Here is a 21,300-nt window from a genome sequence, read left to right on the forward strand (position 1 = left end):
CTTCCCTGAATGGCATTAGTGACCCAGATGGATTTTTCCCACAATCGACAATGGTTTCATGGTCATCGGAAGATTCTTAATTCCAGATTTTTCTTATTGAATTCAAATTCCACCATCTGCCGTGGCAGGATTCGAACCCAGGTCCTCAGAACATTCGCCGAGTTTCTGGATTAATAGTCCAACAATACTACCACTGGGCTATCACCTCCTCTTTGTTATGGTTTGCTTGCAATCTGAAGACAATTCAATATCTGCTTCCTTAAAATTTGGGGCAGTTTACATTTAACAAAGTTTAAAGGACAATAATGAGCTGCATGATTTTTTTTCTTTGCCAATTTTAGTACATAATAATATGAGAATTCAATAACTGATCTCCCCCGTGCTCACTGATTTATCTTGTGATCATGAACCCCCTTGTGATCATGGATTTCCCTCCTGCACAATGATATTGTGCGATATTGAAAGTAACTTTAATCAATCTACTGCCCTTCCCCTACCCTTGCTGTGATTGGGAGACTACAGTCTCTTGCTGAGCTTGTGACTGGCCACTGGTTCTACTGGTTTTTCAACTTCAGTCTGTTCCTGGCTAGAAAATCACTAATATAAATATTAACAGAAAATGCTGGATAAATTCAGCAGGTCTGGCAGCACATTGATTTGATTTGATTTATTGTCACATGTATTGGTGTACAGTGAAGAGTATTGCTTCTTCTGTGCTATACAGACAAAACATACCGTTCATAGAGAAGGAAAGGAGAGAATGCAGAATGTAGTAAGTCACAGCTAGGGTGTAGAGAGAGATCAATTTAATATAAGGTAGGTCCATTCAAACGTCTGATGGCAGTAGGATAGAAGCTGTTCTTGAGTTGGTTGGTATGTGTCCTCAGACTTCTGTATCTTTTTCCTGTCCGGGGTGCGTGGGGTCCTTGATTATGCTGGCTGCTTTTCCAAGGCAGCAGGAAACGTAGATGGAGAGACAAAGAATGGGCAACATTTTCCTTCCCCTCCGCGGTGTGTTTCGTGGCGGTGAGAGGCGGCGACCGGGATCTATCCTGCTGTTGTCAATCGGGTTTCCCGTTGAATGGACACCTTGCCACTGGGAAACCCACAGCTGGGGTGTGCTGTTGGCGGACCAAAAGATCCTGCTGGTGTAATTGACAGTAAGATTTCAGTGAGAGTTAATGTTTTGAGCCCATGCAACTCTTTCAGAAAATCACTCACCTGGGCTGAAGTATAAATGTCTGCTGCTTCTGCGTTGTCTTCCAACTTGACCAAGTCTCAAAGTTTCACATTTGCATGGGATATCTGGAGCAGATAGGGTGAGGTGGAGCTGCTGTGGGTTCAGACAAATCATACCAGCACATTGAGACAGAAATAAATTGTGGAGTAAAATAAAGGCAAATCACTGCAGATTCTGGAATCTGAAACAAAAGCAGAAAATGCTGGAAAATCTCAGCAGGTCTGTCAGCATCTGTGGAGAGAGAACAAGTGTTAACGTTTGGGTCTTGAAGCTTCTGGCTCAGACAGGGATGTTTACCCACTGCATTACAAGACCTCCTACAAACTACCTGTCACAAATCCATACCGACTCTGATCAATAGATACCCGTGCCAGTGCTTAGTTATTCTGTCTCTGATGATGGATTGTAGTAATTTTCCCGTATCTGATGCTAAAATAGCAGTGTCAAAGGTCACACCTGAAGATTTACCACTTGTCTCAGTTAAGGGAAAACTAGCGAGCTGTCAGAACTTCTGGAATTGTACCCAGCCAGCCACTGCTTCAGCACAAGAGATGGAGAAGAGAAGTGACTGGGAGTTTACTCCATCTATAAAATAGGTGTTCGTAACATAAGTGGCCAATTAAGTGGACGCCGTGGAGGGATTGACGACGGAGTCTCTGTGGGTGGAGGTTAGGAACAGGAAGGGGTCGGTAACGTTGCTGGGTGTTTTCTATAGGCCGCCCAATAGTAACAGAGATGTTGAGGAGCAGATGGGGAAACAGATCCTGGAGAGATGTAGGAATAACAGAGTTGTCGTGATGGGAGATTTTAATTTCCCAAACATAGATTGGAATATCCCTAGGGCTAGGGGTTTGGATGGAGAGGAGTTTGTTAGGTGTGTCCAGGAGAGTTTCCTGACACAGTATGTGGATAAGCCTACTAGAGGAGAGGCTGTACTTGATCTGGTGCTGGCTAATGAACCTGGACAGGTGGAGGATCTCTCGGTGGGTGAGCATCTTGGGGATAGCGATCATAATTCTATCTCCTTCACGATAGCATTGGAAAGAGATAGGATCAGGCAGGCTAGGAAAGTGTTTCTCTGGAGTAAAGGGAAATACAGTGTCATCAGGGAGGAAGTTAGACGGGTAAATTGGAAGGAGGCATTCTTGGGGAAAAGTACCGAAGGAAAGTGGAGGATTTTCAAGGAATGTTTGTCTGGAGCTCTGCATGACAACGTTCCGATGAGACAGGGGGGTGTTGGTAGGGTACGGGAACCGTGGTGCACGAAGGTTGTGATGAACCTGGTGAATAAGAAAAGAGAGGCGTACAGAAGGTTCAGAGAGCTAGGAGGTGTTAAGGATTTAGAGGAGTATACGGGATGTAGGAAGGAGCTTAAGAAGGAAATTAGGAGAGCGAGAAGGGGTCATGAGAAGGCCTTGGCGGGTAAGATTAAGGAGAACCCCAAGGCTTTCTACAAATATGTCAAGAGTAAAAGGATGAGATGTGAAGGCATAGGACCCTTAAAAGGTGAAGGGGGAAAAGTTTGTGCGGAACCGTTAGAAATGGCGGAGCTGCTTAATGAATACTTTACCTCGGTATTCACGGTGGAAAGGGATCTGGGTGGTTGTACTGCTGGTTTGCGGTGGACAGAAAGGATCGAGCATGTGGACATAAAGAAAGAGGATGTGTTGGAACTATTGAATGGCATCAAGGTTGGTAAGTCGCCGGGACCGGATGGGATGTACCCCAGGTTACTGTGGGAGGCGAGGGAGGAGATTGCGGAGCCTTTGGCGATGATCTTTGCATCGTCGATGGAGACGGGAGAGGTTCCGGAGGATTGGAGGATTGCAGATGTGGTCCCTATATTCAAGAAAGGGAACAGGGACAGCCCGGGAAATTACCGACCGGTGAGTCTAACCTCAGTGGTTGGTAAGTTGATGAGAGACAGGATTTATGATCATCTAGAGAAGTTTAGTATGATCAAAAGTAGTCAGCACGGCTTTGTCAAGGGCAGGTCGTGCCTTACGAGCCTGGTTGAGTTCTTTGAAAATGTGACCAAACACATTGACGAAGGAAGAGCGGTGGATGTGGTCTATATGGACTTCTGCAAGGCGTTCGATAAGGTCCCCCATGCAAGACTTCTTGAGAAAGTGAGAGGGCATGGGATCCAAGGGGCTGTTGCCTTGTGGATCCAGAACTGGCTTGCCTGCAGAAGGCAGAGAGTGGCTGTGGAGGGGTCTTTCTCTGCATGGCGGTCAGTGACCAGTGGAGTGCCCCAGGGATCTGTTCTGGGACCCTTGCTGTTTGTCATTTTCATAAATGACCTGGATGAGGAAGTGGAGGGATGGGTTGGTAAGTTTGCTGACGACACCAAGGTAGGTGGTGTTGTGGATAGTTTGGAGGGATGTCAGAAGTTGCAGCGAGACATAGATAGAATGCAAGACTGGGCGGAGAAGTGGCAGATGGACTTCAACCCGGATAAGTGTGTGGTGATCCATTTTGGCAGATCCAATGGGATGAAGCAGCAATATAATATGAAGGGTACCATTCTTAGCAGTGTAGAGGATCAGAAGGACCTTGGGGTCCGGGTCCATAGGACTCTTAAATCGGCCTCGCAGGTGGAGGATGCGGTCAAGAAGGCGTACGGCGTACTGGCCTTCATTAATCGAGGGATTGAGTTTAGGAGTCGGGAGATAATGCTGCAGCTTTTTAGGACCCTGGTTAGACCCCACTTGGAGTACTGCGCGCAGTTCTGGTCACCTCATTACAGGAAAGATGTTGAAGCCATTGAAAGGGTGCAGAGGAGATTTACAAGGATGTTGCCTGGATTGGGGGGCATGCCTTATGAGGATAGGTTGAGGGAGCTTGGTCTCTTCTCCCTGGAGAGACGAAGGATGAGAGGTGACCTGATAGAGGTTTACAAGATGTTGAGAGGTCTGGATAGGGTAGACTCTCAGAGGCTATTTCCAAGGGCTGAAATGGTTGCTACGAGAGGACACAGGTTTAAGGTGCTGGGGGGTAGGTACAGAGGAGATGTCAGGGGTAAGTTTTTCACTCAGAGGGTGGTGGGTGAGTGGAATCGGCTGACGTCGGTGGTGGTGGAGGCAAACTCGTTGGGGTCTTTTAAGAGACTTCTGGATGAGTACATGGGATTTAATGGGATTGAGGGCTATAGATAGGCCTAGAGGTGGGGATGTGATCGGCGCAACCTGTGGGCCGAAGGGCCTGTTTGTGCTGTGGCTTTCTATGTTCTATAAGTAATAATCTGCCTTATAACACTGAATGATCCTCAGATCAATTTACATGATTATTTAAATCCAAAAGCGGATCGTCCCCCCTCCCCCCCCCCACGTGTCATTTCAATTGGTTTTGAGATTAGGGCGCTGTTTGGCCCTTTGATTTCACAGCTCACCGAGGTGCCGTCAAACCAGGAAGTTGTGCGAATATTCTGGCTGAGAACGCGATCTCTTGTTCTTCGGTACAGTCAACCTTTCCGCTTCCTGTTGTGGCTGCACCGCAATGTTAAAAATAAGTCAGGATTATTTCTAAACAAATCTTCTGCCGGGCCCCGGAGAAAGGTTTCAAACAGGAGGTCGAGCTGCCTAACTGGAAGTGAGCAGAGAGGGTTGTCCCGGATACATTGCTGCCGCTGAGGTCCTTGCACCTGATATATTGTTGCACTTTTTTATTGTGGACCCGATATATTGTTGCAATTTTATTGTGGAGCTGATACATAGTTGCATTGTCGGCCTGTATGGCGAGTGACAGCAGCCTGCCATCATGCATGGACGAGCCTGCTCCAGACGGCTCCTGCGATGTGTGTGAGCCGGACGAAGCACGACCCGCCCTCAAGGTCTGCGACGTCTGTTGTCTCTCCTTCTGTCAACTGCATGCCCAAGAGCACGATGCGAAACCGAGCCGGCAGCAGCACCGGCTCCGTGACTTCGAGGCAGCCAGCGACAGGCCAGAGTCCCCGCAGCAGCAGCAAGAGGAAACAGCCGCAAACCAGGAAGCAGCCGAGGGAGATGGAAAGCAAGGCGAGAGGAAGAAATGTGTGGATCACGACCAGGAGATCACACTTTATTGCAAAGACGACGAGAAGATCATCTGCGTGCTGTGCGCCATGGGCCCCCACAGTCAGCACCAGCTGATCACATTGGACGAAGCCTATCTCGCCCTGAGAGTAAGTTTCATGCAAGTCCACAGCGGTGCGACTAAACCGAAAGGGAAAGGCCTCCCGGTTTCTCTCCGGAGGCCCATACACACAAGATGTTGCAAAACATTCGTCCCTTGCACTCAAATGTCTGCCCTGTTAAAACCATGCTACCTCCACTTCAAACACTCCTGTGCCAACCCCCTTTCTAAAAAAACGGAATCAAAGCAGCTCCACAAGTTTCCTTTCCCTTCACCCTCCAGCCCGTTATCCAGCAGCAACAATTTGTCTTTACAGATCACCTTTACAAAATGTCCCCAGGTGTTTCACAAGAAGTATTGTAAAATAAAGTGTGACACCGAGCAACATGACATAACCTAAAACTTGGTCAAAGAAGTGGATTTTGAAGAAGCACCTTCAGAAGGCGATAGGAGAGATTTAGAGGGGGAATTGTAGAACTTAGAGCCTTGGCAATTGTGGCCTCCAATGGTGGAGCAATGAAAATGGGCAGAGTTCAAGCAGCCAGAATTGGAGGAGTGTGGAGATAAAGCTGCAGGAGATTACACAGATGGGGAAGGATGAGGCTGTGGAGGGGTTAGAAAACATGGATGAGAGTTTTAAAATCAAAACCTTTCCTTGACTGGGAGCCAATTGTCTGTCAGTGAGCAAAGGATGATGGGAAAACGGGACTTGTTGTAAGGACATGCCAGGCAGAGATGTAATCAAGTTTACATAGGTAGAATGGGGGAGGCAGGCCAACCATACATCGAAATAATCAAATCTAGAAGCAACCAAGGCATGGATGAGCAACATCTTGGGGAATCATTTAGCATTATATGTAAGAAGTCTCACAACACCAGGCTAAAGTCCAACAGGTTTATTTGGAATCATGAGCTTTCAGAGCACTGCTACTTCAAAGGAGCAATGCTCCGAAAGCTCGTGATTCCAAATAAAGCCACTCGCCTGATAAAGGAGCAGTTCTCCGAAAGCTCATGATTCCAAATAAGCCTGTTGGACTTTAACCTGCTTTTGTGAGACTTCTTACTGTGCCCACTCCAGTCCAATGCTGGCATCTCCACATCATGGTTAGTATTATTTAGAATTGAGTGGTTTTGAAGAATGTTAAATCACACCCTTAAAAACAACAACTTGCATTCATATAGTGCCTTTTAGGTTATAAACTGCCTCAAGGCATTTCATACAAGTTTAAAATATGCCAAAATGAGATATTAGAGCTGGTGACTAAAAGTTTGGGGGAAAAGGTTTTTAAGGTGGGCTAAAAAGGAAGGCTAAGAGAAAAGTGGAGAGGGTTACATTTCAGGGCCTAGGCAGCTGAAAGTCAGTGGTGGAATGATGAAAATTGGAAATATTCTATAATGGGAGAGTGTAGATATCTTGATGTGTTGTCGAGCTGGGGAGGTTACAGAAATGGGGAGTGGTTACTCCATGGAGGGATTTGGAAAAAAAAGGTGAGAGCTTAAAATTGAGGCATTGCCAGACCTGTAGCTGAATTAGGTTAGCAAACACAGGGGTGGTGGATAAAGAGGACTTGGTTCAACTAGGGATACATAAGGATATATAGCATATATAATTTGTAGATGACACAAAGATAGGTAGGGAAATAAGGTGTGAAGAGGACATGAGGTTACAGATGGATATAGATAGGTTGAGTGGGCACAAATCTGGCAGGAATAATGTGGGAAAATTTGAAGTTGTTCACTCTGGCAGGAAGAATAAAAAAGCAGAGAATTATTTAAATAGAGAACTGCGGAATTCAGAGGGACCTAGGTGTTTTAGCGCATGAGTCACAAAAACATTATCATGCAGATACAGCAAGTAATTAAGGAGGCTTATGGAATGCAATCCTTTATAATTAGAGGATTTGAACATAAAATTAAGCATGTTATTTTTCAACCCAGTAAGAAGTCTCACAACACCAGGTTAAAGTCCAACATGTTTATTTGGTAGCAAAAGCCACTAGCTTTCGGAGCGCTTGCTGCTCTCAGGGCCGTCCTCATGTGTGCGGAACTTGGCATCAGTCTCTGCTCAGTGACTCTGCGCTGTTGTGTGTCGTGAAGGTCGCTGGGATCTTGGGTTCTCGTTGTGTGTCGTGAAGGCCTCAACCGGGATCTTGGGTTCATGTCACACTATCTGTAACCCCCACGACTTGCCTGGGCTTCCAAAATCTCACTAATTGTCCTGTCTTGAGACAATGCACATCTCTTTAAACTGTGCTTAACGCTCTCTCCACTCACATTGTCTGTACCTTTGAGACTTAATTACCTGTAAAGACTCGCATTCCAACCATTATTTTGTAAATTGAGTTTGTGTCTTTATATGCCCTGTTTGCGAACAGAACTCCCACTCACCTGACGAAGGAGCAGCAAGCGCTTCGAAAGCTAGTGGCTTTTGCTACCAAATAAACATGTTGGACTTTAACCTGGTATTGTGAGACTTCTTACTGTGTTTACCCCAGTACAACGCCGGCATCTCCACATCATGTTTCAGCCAAACAAGGCATTGGTGAGGCCACATCTTGAGTACTGTGTAGTTTTGGTCTACTTATTTAATCAAGGATATAAATGTGGTGGTTCAGAGAAGGTTTGTTAGATTGATACCAGGACTGAGTCGGTTATCTTACAAGGAGAGGTTGGGCAGGCTGGGCTTGTTTTCACTGGAGTTTAGAAGAGGGAGGGGTGATTTGATTGAAGTATGTAAGATCCTGAATCGTCTTGACAAAGTGGACATGGAAAACACCTTTCCTCTTGTGGGTGAGTCCAGAACTAGGGAGGACTGTTTTAAAATTAGGGTTCGCCCCTTTAGGACAAAGATGAGGAGAAATGTTTTCTCTCAGAGGATTGTGTGACTTTGGAACTCTCTGCCTCAGAAGGCAATGGAGGTGGGATCATTGAAAATTTTTAAGGTGAAGCTAGATGGATTCTTATCAGTTAAGGAAATCAAAGGTTATCGGGGATAGATAGGGAATGTAGAATTAGAAACACAAACAGATCAGCCATGATAATGAATGGTGGAGCGGGCTTAAGGGGCTGAATGATCTACTTCTGCAAACTGTCAATGCCCATGGGGCACCTTCGCACTGCACACTGGGCATCAAGCAGTGCCAAGGGGGCAGGGCCAGAGGGGAGGGGGCCTATTGGGTGATTGGTGGGGGTAGGGGTGTCCCGTTGCCAGTCTGCATTGGGATCGCAAATAGAGGGAGGGAAGAGGTGATCGGAGTTGGCAATCTAGGTTGGGGGGCGGGGGGGCGGGAGTCGGGACTGTCAGTGCGGGGATCAGGACTGCCGGGGGGGGGGGGGGGGGTGAATCAGAAGATCAGGGCTGGCGGGTGGGGAGTCAGGAGATCGGGGCTGAGTGGGGGAAGGGGGGGCGGGGACACATAGGGACTGGCCCAGGGAGGATCGGGAGGCCAGCAATCGGGGGTAGGGGTCGGAAGGCCAGCGATGGAGAGTGTGTGGCTGGCCAATGATTCTGCTGGCCAAAGATCTGGAGGCCCCAAAGGGGGGGCCACTGCACATGCGCCAGTCTCCACGCTGACAGATCAGCGCATGCGCATGCTGCCGGCCTCTCCGGTCGGAGTCGGCCCCACCCACACATTTGCAGAGTTTATCACGCTCGGGCGCTCTGTAACACCGAAAGTGTCAGAGATTCATCTGGAAGTCACACTTAAAATAAAAGCGGGATTTACCCCTATTTTCCTGCACTTTGGGGATTTAGAATTTTTTTGGGAGAATCCTAGCCTTTAAGTTTCCCAAGCCTGCATGTTAATCTGTGTGCATTTGTTACATATGGAAAAGATTTACAACTTGTAACTTACCCTGGGTACATTTAATTCATGATGTGGAGATGCCGGCGTTGGACTGGGGTAAACACAGTAAGAAGTTTAACAACACCAGGTTAAAGTCCAACAGGTTTATTTGGTAGCAAAAGCCACACAAGCTTTCGAGGCTCTGAGCCCCTTCTTCAGGTGAGTGGGAATTCTGTTCACAAACAGAACTTATAAAGACACAGACTCAATTTACATGAATAACGGTTGGAATGCGAATACTTACAACTAATCCAGTCTTTAAGAAACAAAACAATGGGAGTGGAGAGAGCATCAAGACAGGCTAAAAAGATGTGTATTGTCTCCAGACAAGACAGCCAGTGAAACTCTGCAGGTCCACGCAACTGTGGGAGTTACAAATAGTGTGACATAAACCCAATATCCCGGTTGAGGCCGTCCTTGTGTGTGCGGAACTTGGCTATCAGTTTCTGCTCAGCGACTCTGCGCTGTCGTGTGTCGCGAAGGCCGCCTTGGAGAACGCTTACCCGAATATCAGAGGCCGAATGCCCGTGACCGCTGAAGTGCTCCCCAACAGGAAGAGAACAGTCTTGCCTGGTGATTGTCGAGCGGTGTTCATTCATCCGTTGTCGCAGCGTCTGCATAGTTTCCCCAATGTACCATGCCTCGGGACATCCTTTCTTGCAGCGTATCAGGTAGACAACGTTGGCCGAGTTGCAAGAGTATGTACCGTGTACCTGGTGGATGGTGTTCTCACGTGAGATGATGGCATCTGTGTCGATGATCCGGCACGTCTTGCAGAGGTTGCTGTGGCAGGGTTGTGTGGTGTCTTGGTCACTGTTCTCCTGAAGGCTGGGTAGTTTGCTGCGGACAATGGTCTGTTTGAGGTTGTGCGGTTGTTTGAAGGCCACACCCCCACTTCTTGCCTTCAAACAACCGCACAACCTCAAACAGACCATTGTCCGCAGCAAACTACCCAGCCTTCAGGAGAACAGTGACCAAGACACCACACAACCCTGCCACAGCAACCTCTGCAAGACGTGCCGGATCATCGACACAGATGCCATCATCTCACGTGAGAACACCATCCACCAGGTACACGGTACATACTCTTGTAACTCGGCCAACGTTGTCTACCTGATACGCTGCAAGAAAGGATGTCCCGAGGCATGGTACATTGGGGAAACTATGCAGACGCTGCGACAACGGATGAATGAACACCGCTCGACAATCACCAGGCAAGACTGTTCTCTTCCTGTTGGGGAGCACTTCAGCGGTCATGGGCATTCGGCCTCTGATATTCGGGTAAGCGTTCTCTTAGGCGGCCTTCGCGACACACGACAGCGCAGAGTCGCTGAGCAGAAACTGATAGCCAAGTTCCGCACACACAAGGACGGCCTCAACCGGGATATTGGGTTTATGTCACACTATTTGTAACTCCCACAGTTGCGTGGACCTGCAGAGTTTCACTGGCTGTCTTGTCTGGAGACAATACACATCTTTTTAGCCTGTCTTGATGCTCTCTCCACTCCCATTGTTTTGTTTCTTAAAGACTGGATTAGTTGTAAGTATTCGCATTCCAACCATTATTCATGTAAATTGAGTCTGTGTCTTTATAAGTTCTGTTTGTGAACAGAATTCCCACTCACCTGAAGAAGGGGCTCAGAGCCTCGAAAGCTTGTGTGGCTTTTGCTACCAAATAAACCTGTTGGACTTTAACCTGGTGTTGTTAAACTTCTTACTACATTTCATTCAGCCTGATTCAATTACCAACCACCCTGTGGCTGTGTTGGAGGTTGAAAGTATTGGGACAGCAGGGCCTCAATTTAATTAAGATGAACAGAATGGATGATTTTGTGGTGAGGTTGCAATATTAGTGACTCTGAAGGCAATGCTGATTAACAAAAGCATGTCACAGTTTAGAAAGAAAACTGTTTTGAGCTGCACTAGAATCACAGAACAATGTTTGAATTTCAAAGCTGTACCTCAATCTCTGTCCCCATCCATCCCCTGGCCTGTTTCTCAATGCAGTGAACAGACCAAACTTTTTTTCTGGCTCTAGGAAGCCTCTTGTTGCTGAAATAAGGTTCTTCCCAAGGCTGACTTTAGAACTGTATTTTCCCACCTTCACCCACTACTTTGAAGGGTGGCTATAAACACTAGGAAGTGGGGTACGGAAGGAATAAAGAGTGAGGCAAATGAAGTAGCATTTTGTGGATAGTTCCTCTGTCAAAATCCTTTCCAAAGAGGGTGGCCAGGTGTTTTTATGGAATACAATGTGTGTGGGAAGTCTTGTGTATGTGTGTGTGATGGTAGTGGTGTAAGTGGGGTGTGGTGTGTTAGGGTGGTTGGTGTCTGGATGGGATTTGTGTGTATGGGTGGGGGGTTTTGAGTGTGTGTGGGGTTTGTGTGTGTGGAGGGGGTGTGTGTAGGTGAGGTTTTGTGTGTGTATGTCTAGGAGGGTGTGGTGATCGGAGGAATAGGAATATCTCTTCTTCTTGAAGGCACTTCTAGTCTCTTACCATATCAGATGCACACAACTGCTCTCAACAAGCCTTTTCCATTGCCATTTTCTTGTTACACTTTACAAATGAGCTCTGCCAATGGCTCTGCAATTTTATCCAGTCAGCAGCTCAGCCATTCAGACACTCAACATCATATATTTAATACCAGCCCTGTGTTGAGTCTCCCATCTCAACTGGAGTTGTCACAGGGGCACTAGAATTTTGTTTAGGCACCTTTTGATTAGGAGGTGAATATAGTTCAGGAGTCAAGCTCCTGCTGAATGTTCAGTGGCCTCTGTTAGAAGTGAATGCATGTGAATATTGGATAAGGTCAGGGTCTTACTCAGGCTTGAGATCACTTTGGTCACTGTGAAGAATCATATGCCCAATACTATTACAGCTTTAAAAAATATAGTAGGTCAGTGTGAACTGCTTACATCACTAGTTGTATAGAAATGTTTCCAGTATATAATCCAATATTCTGATACTTTTAGATTTAATCTCAAAGGCAATCTCGTTTGTATGTAACAACATGACAGAACAACCTTAACAACAACAACCTGCATTAATAGAGCACCTTTAGCATACTAAAACAGACCACAGTTAAAGAGTGTTTTTGGGCAAAATTTGACACAACTACATAAGATATTGGAACATGTTAAGAAAGCTTGGCCAAATAGATGGGTATGTCTTAAGGAGGAGAAAGAGATGGAGAAGTTTAGGGAGGAATTTTCAGAGCTTACGGCCAAGGCAGGTGAGGGCTTGGCCACCGATATGGAGTGAAGAAAATCAAGGGTACATGAGAGACCAGAATTGGAGGGGCACAGAGATATTGGAGAACTGTTGAAAGAGATTACAGTGAGAGAGTGGGTGAAGCTGTGGAGGGTTTTGGATTTTAAAATTGTCAGACCACGACCCAGTGTATGTTAGCGAGCATAGGAGAGCAACCCCATCTCCACATGGGGCCAGGGGGGACAGTGATAACAGCAGTATAGAATGCAAGCCTAGTTTTGGCTTCATCCCCCTCCAATGAATTGCTGAGATGCCAGACTGTCGGATTAAACAGTTGCCATGATCTGCTGCGGGAGGAACCAGCTGAAATGTTGCCGTCTCTGTTTCTGGGACTGGGTCTTGATGGTTTGAGTTATAAAAAGAGGCTGGATAGACTGAGACTTTTTTCCCTGAAGTGTAGGGGGCTTAGGGGTGATCTTTTGGAGGTCAATAAAATAACGCGGGCATAAATAAGGTAGATAGTCAACATCTTTTTCCAAAGGCAGGGGAGTCTAAAACTAGAGGGCATAGGTTTAAGGTGAGAGGGGAAAGATACAAAAGGCTCCAGCAATTTTTTCACTCAGCGGGTAGTGGGTGTCTGGAACGAGCAGTAGTAGAGGCGGGTACAATTTTGTCTTTTAAAAAGCATTTAGACAGTTACATGGGTAAGATGGGTATAGAGGGATATGGGCCAAATGCTGGCAGTTGGGACTAGCTTAGAGGTTAAAAACTGGGCGGCATGGACAAGTTGGGCCGAAGGGCCTGATGTTTCCATGCTGTAAACCTTTATGACTCTATGACTCAATGACTCTTGAGATTTCATTCATTTATCTTTACTGTTTGGCTGGGTTTTGTACTCTGGGCAGGGATAGCAGGGTGATGGGTGTTATATATGTTCATGCTCACAAAGTAGAATTTTCCTGTTTTTATCACTCAAGTGTCAGCATCAAGTACTGCTAGATCTGCTAAGATGGAAGTTAAATGATTGAATGGACCATTTACACTATGTGCCATGTACTTGGACCAAATATAATGTGCTTGGGTAAGTTATACTGGGTTATCAGAGATTTAATTATCCCGGTAAGGGGTCAACACCTTAAGGGAAACAAACTGGATGTGGGAGGAGTTATGTTCAAAACAAGTAAATTAGGGACCTGGAGAAAACAATGAACAATATTCCTCACAGTTAGAGCTGACTTACTGGAGACCAGCAACTTCTGTATGGTCTCAGCCACATCAATGTAACTTTGCATTCGTGGTTGGGTTTTCATGGAGGATAATGTCTACTAATTGCTGATCAAAACTTATAAACTAAAGGAGACAATTAAATTTGTCTAGTTTCAATAACCTGAGGAGGTAGGAACGTAATTAATTTTCTTCCATTGACCTTGGGATTTCTTCTTTTTGCTTCTCTCAGGTGATTATATGGCAATGAGGATGAAAAGTTGTGGGTGGGGGTGTATAGGAACTGTTAAGTCATGACATTCCAATCACCATCAGTATGGGCAGTCTTGGTGGACCAACTGGTGATTTCCTGCCTATCATTTGTGGATGTCAGGTGGGGTGTTCTCCATGTCTGTTTACCAATCTTGTAAGCTACACTAACCCAGTCAGAGAAACAGCGACAAGCAACTTACTACAACTTTTTGGAGACCCAAGAGTTAGGGAAAGGCCTAGGCAGTATTCGGAGTCACCACCGCCATCAGTGTTTCAGTTCAGTATCAAATAACATAGCTTAGAACCACCGCTAGAGGCTAAAAAAAAGGGCACTAATCATGGACAGGAAACAAGATTCCAGAGGTCTGAAGTAAAAATGCTGGGAACATAGCAGCTCAGGCCGTACCAGCAAAGAGAGGAAGGATAGGGTTAACTTTCAGGCTGATGACTTATTGTCAGTTCTGATGAAACGAGACACACTGGGACTCCGTTTACCCACTGATCCTGTACACTGACTGTACCTCAGTGGCTGTAATATGTCCTTTAATGGAGAGTGAGAACCATGGCAACACGGTAGCAGCCAATGCTACTACACATTGCCTTTTAAGATACAGCGTGTTGTTATTTATGTTTTTTCCACAAATTTCTGTGGGGTGGAAAAGAGTCTTTAGTTCTAGTCTCAGTTGCACATCTACATGCAGATTGTAACAATACATCTCTCAGTAACTACTTGTTAATTTATGCAGGGTATTAAAAGCTAAATAATAGCTCCTTTTTTGCAGGGCAAGTAGAGTCTTGCACATGTGTCTGCTTTTCTTGGGTCTGAGCCCATTAGCTGTGGGAGTTAGCACTGGACCACAAAGTGCTCTTTGCACTAGACAAGTGACTGAGGACAGTGGAATTTGGCAGCTATATTCAGTGAGATCTAGAAGTCAGTGATATCGTATCTGAGGGAAACGTGCAGAATGGGGATATTTTGCTAAAAAGTCAAAATTAAATATGGACTAACATTACAGTGTGACCCTTGACCTCGTGTAATTGTCTTTCCTCAAGCCCATCATGTGTGATTGAGACCACAGACGCTTATTGCTTTAATTGCTGATGTATCACCCATTTGTTAACTGTCCCTCTGCATATGATAATAGCTGCGACCTGTGTTTTACATCAACCTACTGAATAATGACAGACTGTACACATTGAACAAATGGTTAATCTTCACCTAAAGCACCAGGATGTTAAACTGACAGAGCAGATTGTCCATCTGAGCTCTAACCCATCCGAAATTCACCTATATGAAAAATGAGCAGATTAATGATTTAATAGAAATGTTCAAAATTGCAATTTTTTTAAATAAAAAAGAAGCGTTTCTACAGGCAGGAGGGTTGGTAATCAGAGGACACAGAATTAAAATCATTGTCAGAAGAACCAGAGGCTTTTCTTTGCAGAGCCCATGATGATTTAGACTGAAAGGGTGGGGGGAGCAGATTCAATCGTGACTCAGAAGAAACTTGAAAGGAAACATTTGCAGGGCTATGTGAAAAAGAATAGATGGGACCAACTGGCTAATTCTTTCAAAGAGCTGGCACAGACACAATGGACTGAATGGTCACCTTCTGTGCTGTAAAAGTCTATGATTCTAATCCTCTGGTTATGACCAATTATCTGAAATGTGTTACTGATGCCTTAAAGGAGAACTGATTCAATAAAAAGTACGTAGCAACCCTTTTATTTTTGGATAGGAAGTAGAACTACGTTGTATTATTGTCATAAGTATGTCAATGGGAAAGAAAGAATGATGCATTTCAGCACAATATATTACATTATGGAGAAATTGAATATTCGTTTACCAACCACTTTTTATGAAGGCACCTTTAGCCCAATGTTGTTGAATAAACAGGAACTGTATGATATTAAAAGAGATACCGAAATTAATTATTAAAAAGTAAACTTTATATTATGTAGATACTTTGAGAATTAGCTATTAATTGGATTTAATTGGTTGCAGATGGTGAACATTAACTGGAGATTCACTTGAATACCTACAAATAGACAGACTCTAACTGTGGTTGTTAGGTTAGGAGATATAAGCTTATAATTCTATAAATATATATATATATATTTAAATGTATAAAGATTGGCTCCAGTTCTATCCTTCACCACCTGGCTTCCTTGGATTTCTCATGGTGACAGAGAATGAACGGCTGCCTACTGGTGAAGGTTGGAACTTAAGAAAAAAATCAGACACAAAACCATAGTACCAGTAGCCATTGTGGAAACTGGTAGAAAACAAGTGTAAATTGCTGTGGTTGTGATTGTCCTCCGATGTTTTCTGAGTCTGAACCATCCAACCAGAGGAAGAATGAAGTGGATATATGGACATGGGTTCCATCCCTACCAAAAAGGAAACAAGGTGTGGTTTTGACCTTATCACTTCCTACAAGAAGAAAAGTCAGACATAAAGTATTTGGTGAGCTGGATGCATATCAATTGAACAATGAAGAAGGTTTAGATCTTCTATTGAAGTTTTAGAATGAGATTTACAAAAAAGCTAATCTGCTAATTATCTTAAATAGATTTCAGAAAATAGATTGTCATTCCAGGTAGAAGATATCATGAACTTGTACCAGTTTGTAAAAGATTGAAGGAATTCAAGTTGGGATTTCTGAATCAGTATTAGTGTTTAATTTGTTGGATTGTGCAAAGGTATCTCATATGGTTCTGGCTGCTGTTCCCTTCTCAGATAGGGACCTTGTTGGATCAGATATCTGCTATGTTGAAAAGATTCCTGGGGAGATACTCACATCCTGGTTAGTCATACTAGTTCATCATAGAAAGATGATCCACATCTAAAGAAAAGAACAATTCTGAAGCTTGATTGGTCAGTTGAACTGGTTGTGTAATCAGACTGGGCCAGGTTTTGGAGTACCACACTGAAACACTCTAAAGCCAAGAATGTTTTAAAGGCAAATAAAACATTTAGAAAAAACATATGTCTGGAAAATATGTGTACTTCAGTTTCCATCCTTATGGGACCCAAAAAATCCCGAAACTGGTCATCTTTGGTGATGTTTCACATGCTCATCTTCCTGAGGGTATTCGAGTGCAGCTGGTTTCATAATATTAAACATGGCTGAGAATGGGAAATGAGCTTTGGAAGCTAAGAAAACCCTTTTACTGCTGAAACTGCTGGAGGCATTGGATATGGGATTTTATTTGTCAATTGATTTTAAGTGAGATTCTGTGCAATGGGTATACTGAAAGTAGTATTGAATGTTCTGTAGATAATTGCTCATTGTGTAATATTGTACTCTCCACAAAAAGTATGAGTGAGAAAAGGTGGTGGGCGGATTGACCCTGTAAGCTTGAAATAAACTCTGGAGCAAAACATAATATCTAAAATTAAATGGGTGGGTGCAAGCCATCGTCTGCCTGATTGTTTTACAAGAACAAATGCTAGTACAAATAAGTTGATATTGCCCAGGAGGGGTGTCCTACAATGCAATGCTTTGTGCAGAATAAGGGAAGTTTGATTTAATTTGTTTTGAAGTTTTGGTTATGGGTAGGCGGTGGTGTAGTGATATTGTCGCTGGACTAGTAATCCAGAATCCCAAGGTAATGCTCTGGGAGCCGGGTTTGAATCCCACTACGGCAGATGGTGGAATTTGAATTCAATAAAAATCTGGAATTAAAAGTCTACTGATGACCATGAAACCATTGTTGATTGTCGGAACAACCCATCTGGTTCACTAATGTCCTTTAGGGAAGGAAATCTGCCGTCCTTACCCGGTCTGGCCTACGTGTGACTCCAGAGCCACAGCAACGTGGTTGACTCTTAAATGCTCTCAGGGATGAGCAATAAATGCTGCCCCAACCAGCAACGCCCACATCCTATGGATGAATAAATTTTTAAAAACACATTAACTCACTAATTTGTATTTAGATAGAAGGGAATCTGTTAATTCTACATTAATTCTTTTTATGCTGGCGATGGGCATTAACTTTTGATTAATTTCATCTGTACAAATAGACACAGAATTAGACTGAAACTGCGTGGTCGCTGTATTAGGAGGCATCTGTGTGTAGTGAGTAAACAAAAATATAAATACAAAGGTGTGTGTAAAGACTAATGATAGAACTAGAACAAACCACTTGGCTTTCTGGGATATAACATTAGCTGTGTGATTACAGATTTAGACCTACATTGATGTGCCTTTTAAATTGAATGTGAAAATGGGAACAGTGAGAGAGACTGAAGGAGGAAGGTGAGTAAGAAAAAATGGTAGGTGTCTGGGCCAAAGGAGGAGGAAAGAGAGAGATGAGCAAGAAAGGTAATCAATATAGACAGGAAGGTACTCGGAAGAGGGATAGTGAGAGCATGACACTTGACCCTGGTGCCATTTATCTATCACGTGTAAGTGACAGTTTGGCTGAATTGGTAGCACTCGTGCCTCTGATTCAGAAGATTTGGATGCAAGCCTTCCTCCAATAACCGAACTTGAAATGTACACTGACAGTCCAGTGGAGTTCTGTGAGAGTGCCACATTGATTTTTGAGTAAGATGTTAAACCCAGCACTGCCTGCATGTTCAGTTGGGTCTGAAAAATTCCTGGGCACTAATTGAAGGACAGGGAGATTCCTCTAATGTTCCGGCCATACTTCCCCCAAGCAATATGATCAGAACTTCTCATTCATCTCATTGTTGCCATGAGATATATTTGGCCATTACTATCCACATAATAGTAGTGTCGTGCTGCAAAGTAATGCACTGTATGTGAATTACTCTGAGATCGTTGTAAAGCTCAGTGTAAATGAAGGTCCTTTTATCTGAACTATTCCCTTTCTGCTAATAGTAGAATTAATGGATCCTTCTAATCTTGCCAATTGCATTTAACTCTATTTCAATCTCATGATGTTTCAGAAATGACAGTTTCTGAGAGTCTGTGTGAAAGGATGCTAATCAATGATAGTACTTCTGAATTATTTTACAGGACCGCCAACATTCTTTGTTAACCATTTATCAGTTTCGCACTTAATGTACGTGGTTCACAGGGATAGAAAGGAGAGAGAAAAATGATCGCAAGTGCTGGCAAGAATAACTTCTCTGACTGAAGTTGGAGAGTCTTTTTTATCGCTGTGACAGTCCACACAGAATGATGGTGTTTTATCACAAAAGGGGAAAGATTTCTATTTATAAAGGACAGGTTTGTAATTCGCTTACACCAGGTACATAGAATCTCATGTGTGTTCATTGTATGATGTCGCACAGTGAATAAAGTGCTAGCTTCTACTAGTCTCCTGCCTAAACACTATTCCCTTGATCCCTAAACAAAATGAACTTGATGTGAAATTGTCCCCCTCATTTCTACAAGCAAGTATAGAAATTACCAGGTCCCAGTTTTTCAAAACAAAAGCAGCTATTCATCAGAAATCCCACCATCTTCCCCTTGTGACAGTAGTTAGATTATCTGACTCAATGTTTCCCTCTTTTCCTCATCTGTTCACTTTATTCAGCTTCATTCAGGGAATTATTCACCGTTTCAAAGGCATCAACACTCAGTTTTGCAAATCCATCTCAATATCTTTTTCGCAAATGCAACGAGTTTGTACATTTGAAAGTTAAATGGCATTGAGATATCTTGTACCCATGACATTAAAAGCTGGGGTGTTTTTTGAGCTCTTTGTAACAACAATCCTTTTCTCTTTCTTAGAATCGACCTCCCACTGACCTGAAGGCTGCCATGCTAGAGATGGTGGACCGATTGAAGAGTAAAAGCTCTGACCCCAATGTAAGTGTCTCCCTCTCTGTGTCAGCACTATGTTCTTCCTTCATAAATATTTTCCCACACTTGAGGCAACATGAGGTTATATTCTTCAGATAACATGTTAGGTGTTCAGGTGGACACCCCATAGAGAATTCAAAGAAAATCAGGGAGTTCTCCTGATGTCCTTGGCTGATATTCCTCCTTCAGTGAATGCTACCAAAAACAGTTTAACTGATCTTTTATTTCCTTGCTGTTTGTGTGATCTTGATATGTGCAACATTTGTCTACATAGCAGCACTGATGGCATTTCAAAGTAATTGGTTGTACGTGAAGCAATTAGAGATGTTCTTAAAAAGATCTTTCAAGTTGTTCTTTATTCAGTAATTACAAAGTTGCTATAGAAATAAATATAGTGAGGGAGTTTGATTTTAGCCCACCTTAGCTTATTAATCTCGAATAGAGTTCATACATTAGCCTCCCATAATGACATCCTGTTGACCTTGATTCAGTGGTAGCATTGACATCTCTGATCAGAGGTTGTGATCCAGTGAATTGAACATACAATCTAGTTGACACTAGGGAGTGCTGCACTGTCTGAGGTGCCGTCTTTCCGATGAGACTGAAGTTCTATCTGGACGTAAAAGATCCCTTGGGACTATTCAAAACAGAGCAGTGGAGCTCTTCCCCATGTCCTATTCAATAGTTTTTCCACAACCCACATCACAAAAACAGATTATCTGGTCACCATCAAGTTTTTAATTGTGGGATCTTGCTTTGTTTAAACTGGCTGCCGTGTTTCATACACTGCAATGGTGATTACACTTCAAAAGTACTTAACTGGCTCTAAAGTATTTTGAGGTGTCCTAAGATCATTAAGAACAATAAAAACAACTTATATTTGCATAGCACCTTTAATGTAATAAAACATCCCAACTATAGCCCACTATGAGCACTAGTTTCATTTACATTGGGATCACAGCCAGAATCTAGTTCTCAAACTGCGGGGCACGTCCTCCGGTGGGATCACAGCAGTCACGTTTGGGGTTGCAAGCACTCCTACCCTGAGGCAGCAATGGTGACTGAGGAGAGGAGATTCTGGTGGGGTAGTCCTGGACCCACTGGATCCTTACCTCCAAATAACAAGGGTGGGCAGGTAGCCCAAAGCACCTTTTAACCATAGGAGCACAGGCTGGGAGGTATTCACAGGAGCATTGTAAAACAAGATATGACATTGAGCTCATTGGGTCAGATGACCAAAAGCTTGGTCAAAGGATAGGTTTTAAGGAACATCTTAAAGCAGGAAAATGAGGTACAAAGGCAGAAAGGTGCAAAGAGGCAATTCCAGAGCTTAGCCCGAAGCAACTGAGGTGTGGCCACCAGCAGTGGATCAATTAAAATCGGAGAAATGCTCAAGATGTCAGAATTAGTCGCGTGCTGTGTACACGTGTCTGTGCAGTGACCACCATATTCTGAGACCCTTCCTGAACTAGTACTAATACCCAGCAAGGTGGGTATCCCTGAGCTGGCGGAGGGTGCAAGTGACTGCTGTGACACCTCTACAGGCGTGAAGCTCTCCTCTTCTGCTCCCTCCTGGCTCATCTCTGGGCTGGGGCTGAGGCTGGGGCTGAGGTCTGATAGGGAGTTCTCCTCCT

The 21,300-nt window shown here is 44.1% G+C and overlaps 1 protein-coding gene and 1 long non-coding RNA gene across 3 annotated transcripts in view; one reads left to right on the forward strand and one right to left on the reverse strand.

The window, feature by feature from the left end:
* Positions 1-652: 652 nt before the first annotated feature.
* Positions 653-5,228, reverse strand: LOC144498762 (uncharacterized). The gene is made up of 3 exons (XR_013498753.1): positions 4,632-5,228; positions 1,222-1,471; positions 653-1,145 (listed from the first exon to the last, which is right to left on the reverse strand). It is a non-coding gene; the product is annotated as an uncharacterized LOC144498762 (long non-coding RNA).
* trim44 (tripartite motif containing 44) overlaps positions 4,974-21,300 on the forward strand; it is a 94,000-nt gene continuing 77,673 nt past the window's right edge. For both annotated transcript variants that reach the window (XM_078220393.1, XM_078220394.1), the window contains exons 1-2: positions 4,974-5,402; positions 19,595-19,672. In XM_078220393.1, the coding sequence (XP_078076519.1) occupies positions 4,974-5,402; positions 19,595-19,672 (507 nt within the window). The remainder of the gene's footprint in view (positions 5,403-19,594; positions 19,673-21,300) is intronic.

This window comes from Mustelus asterias, chromosome 9 (genome assembly GCF_964213995.1).
Source record: "Mustelus asterias chromosome 9, sMusAst1.hap1.1, whole genome shotgun sequence".
NCBI lineage: Eukaryota > Metazoa > Chordata > Chondrichthyes > Carcharhiniformes > Triakidae > Mustelus > Mustelus asterias.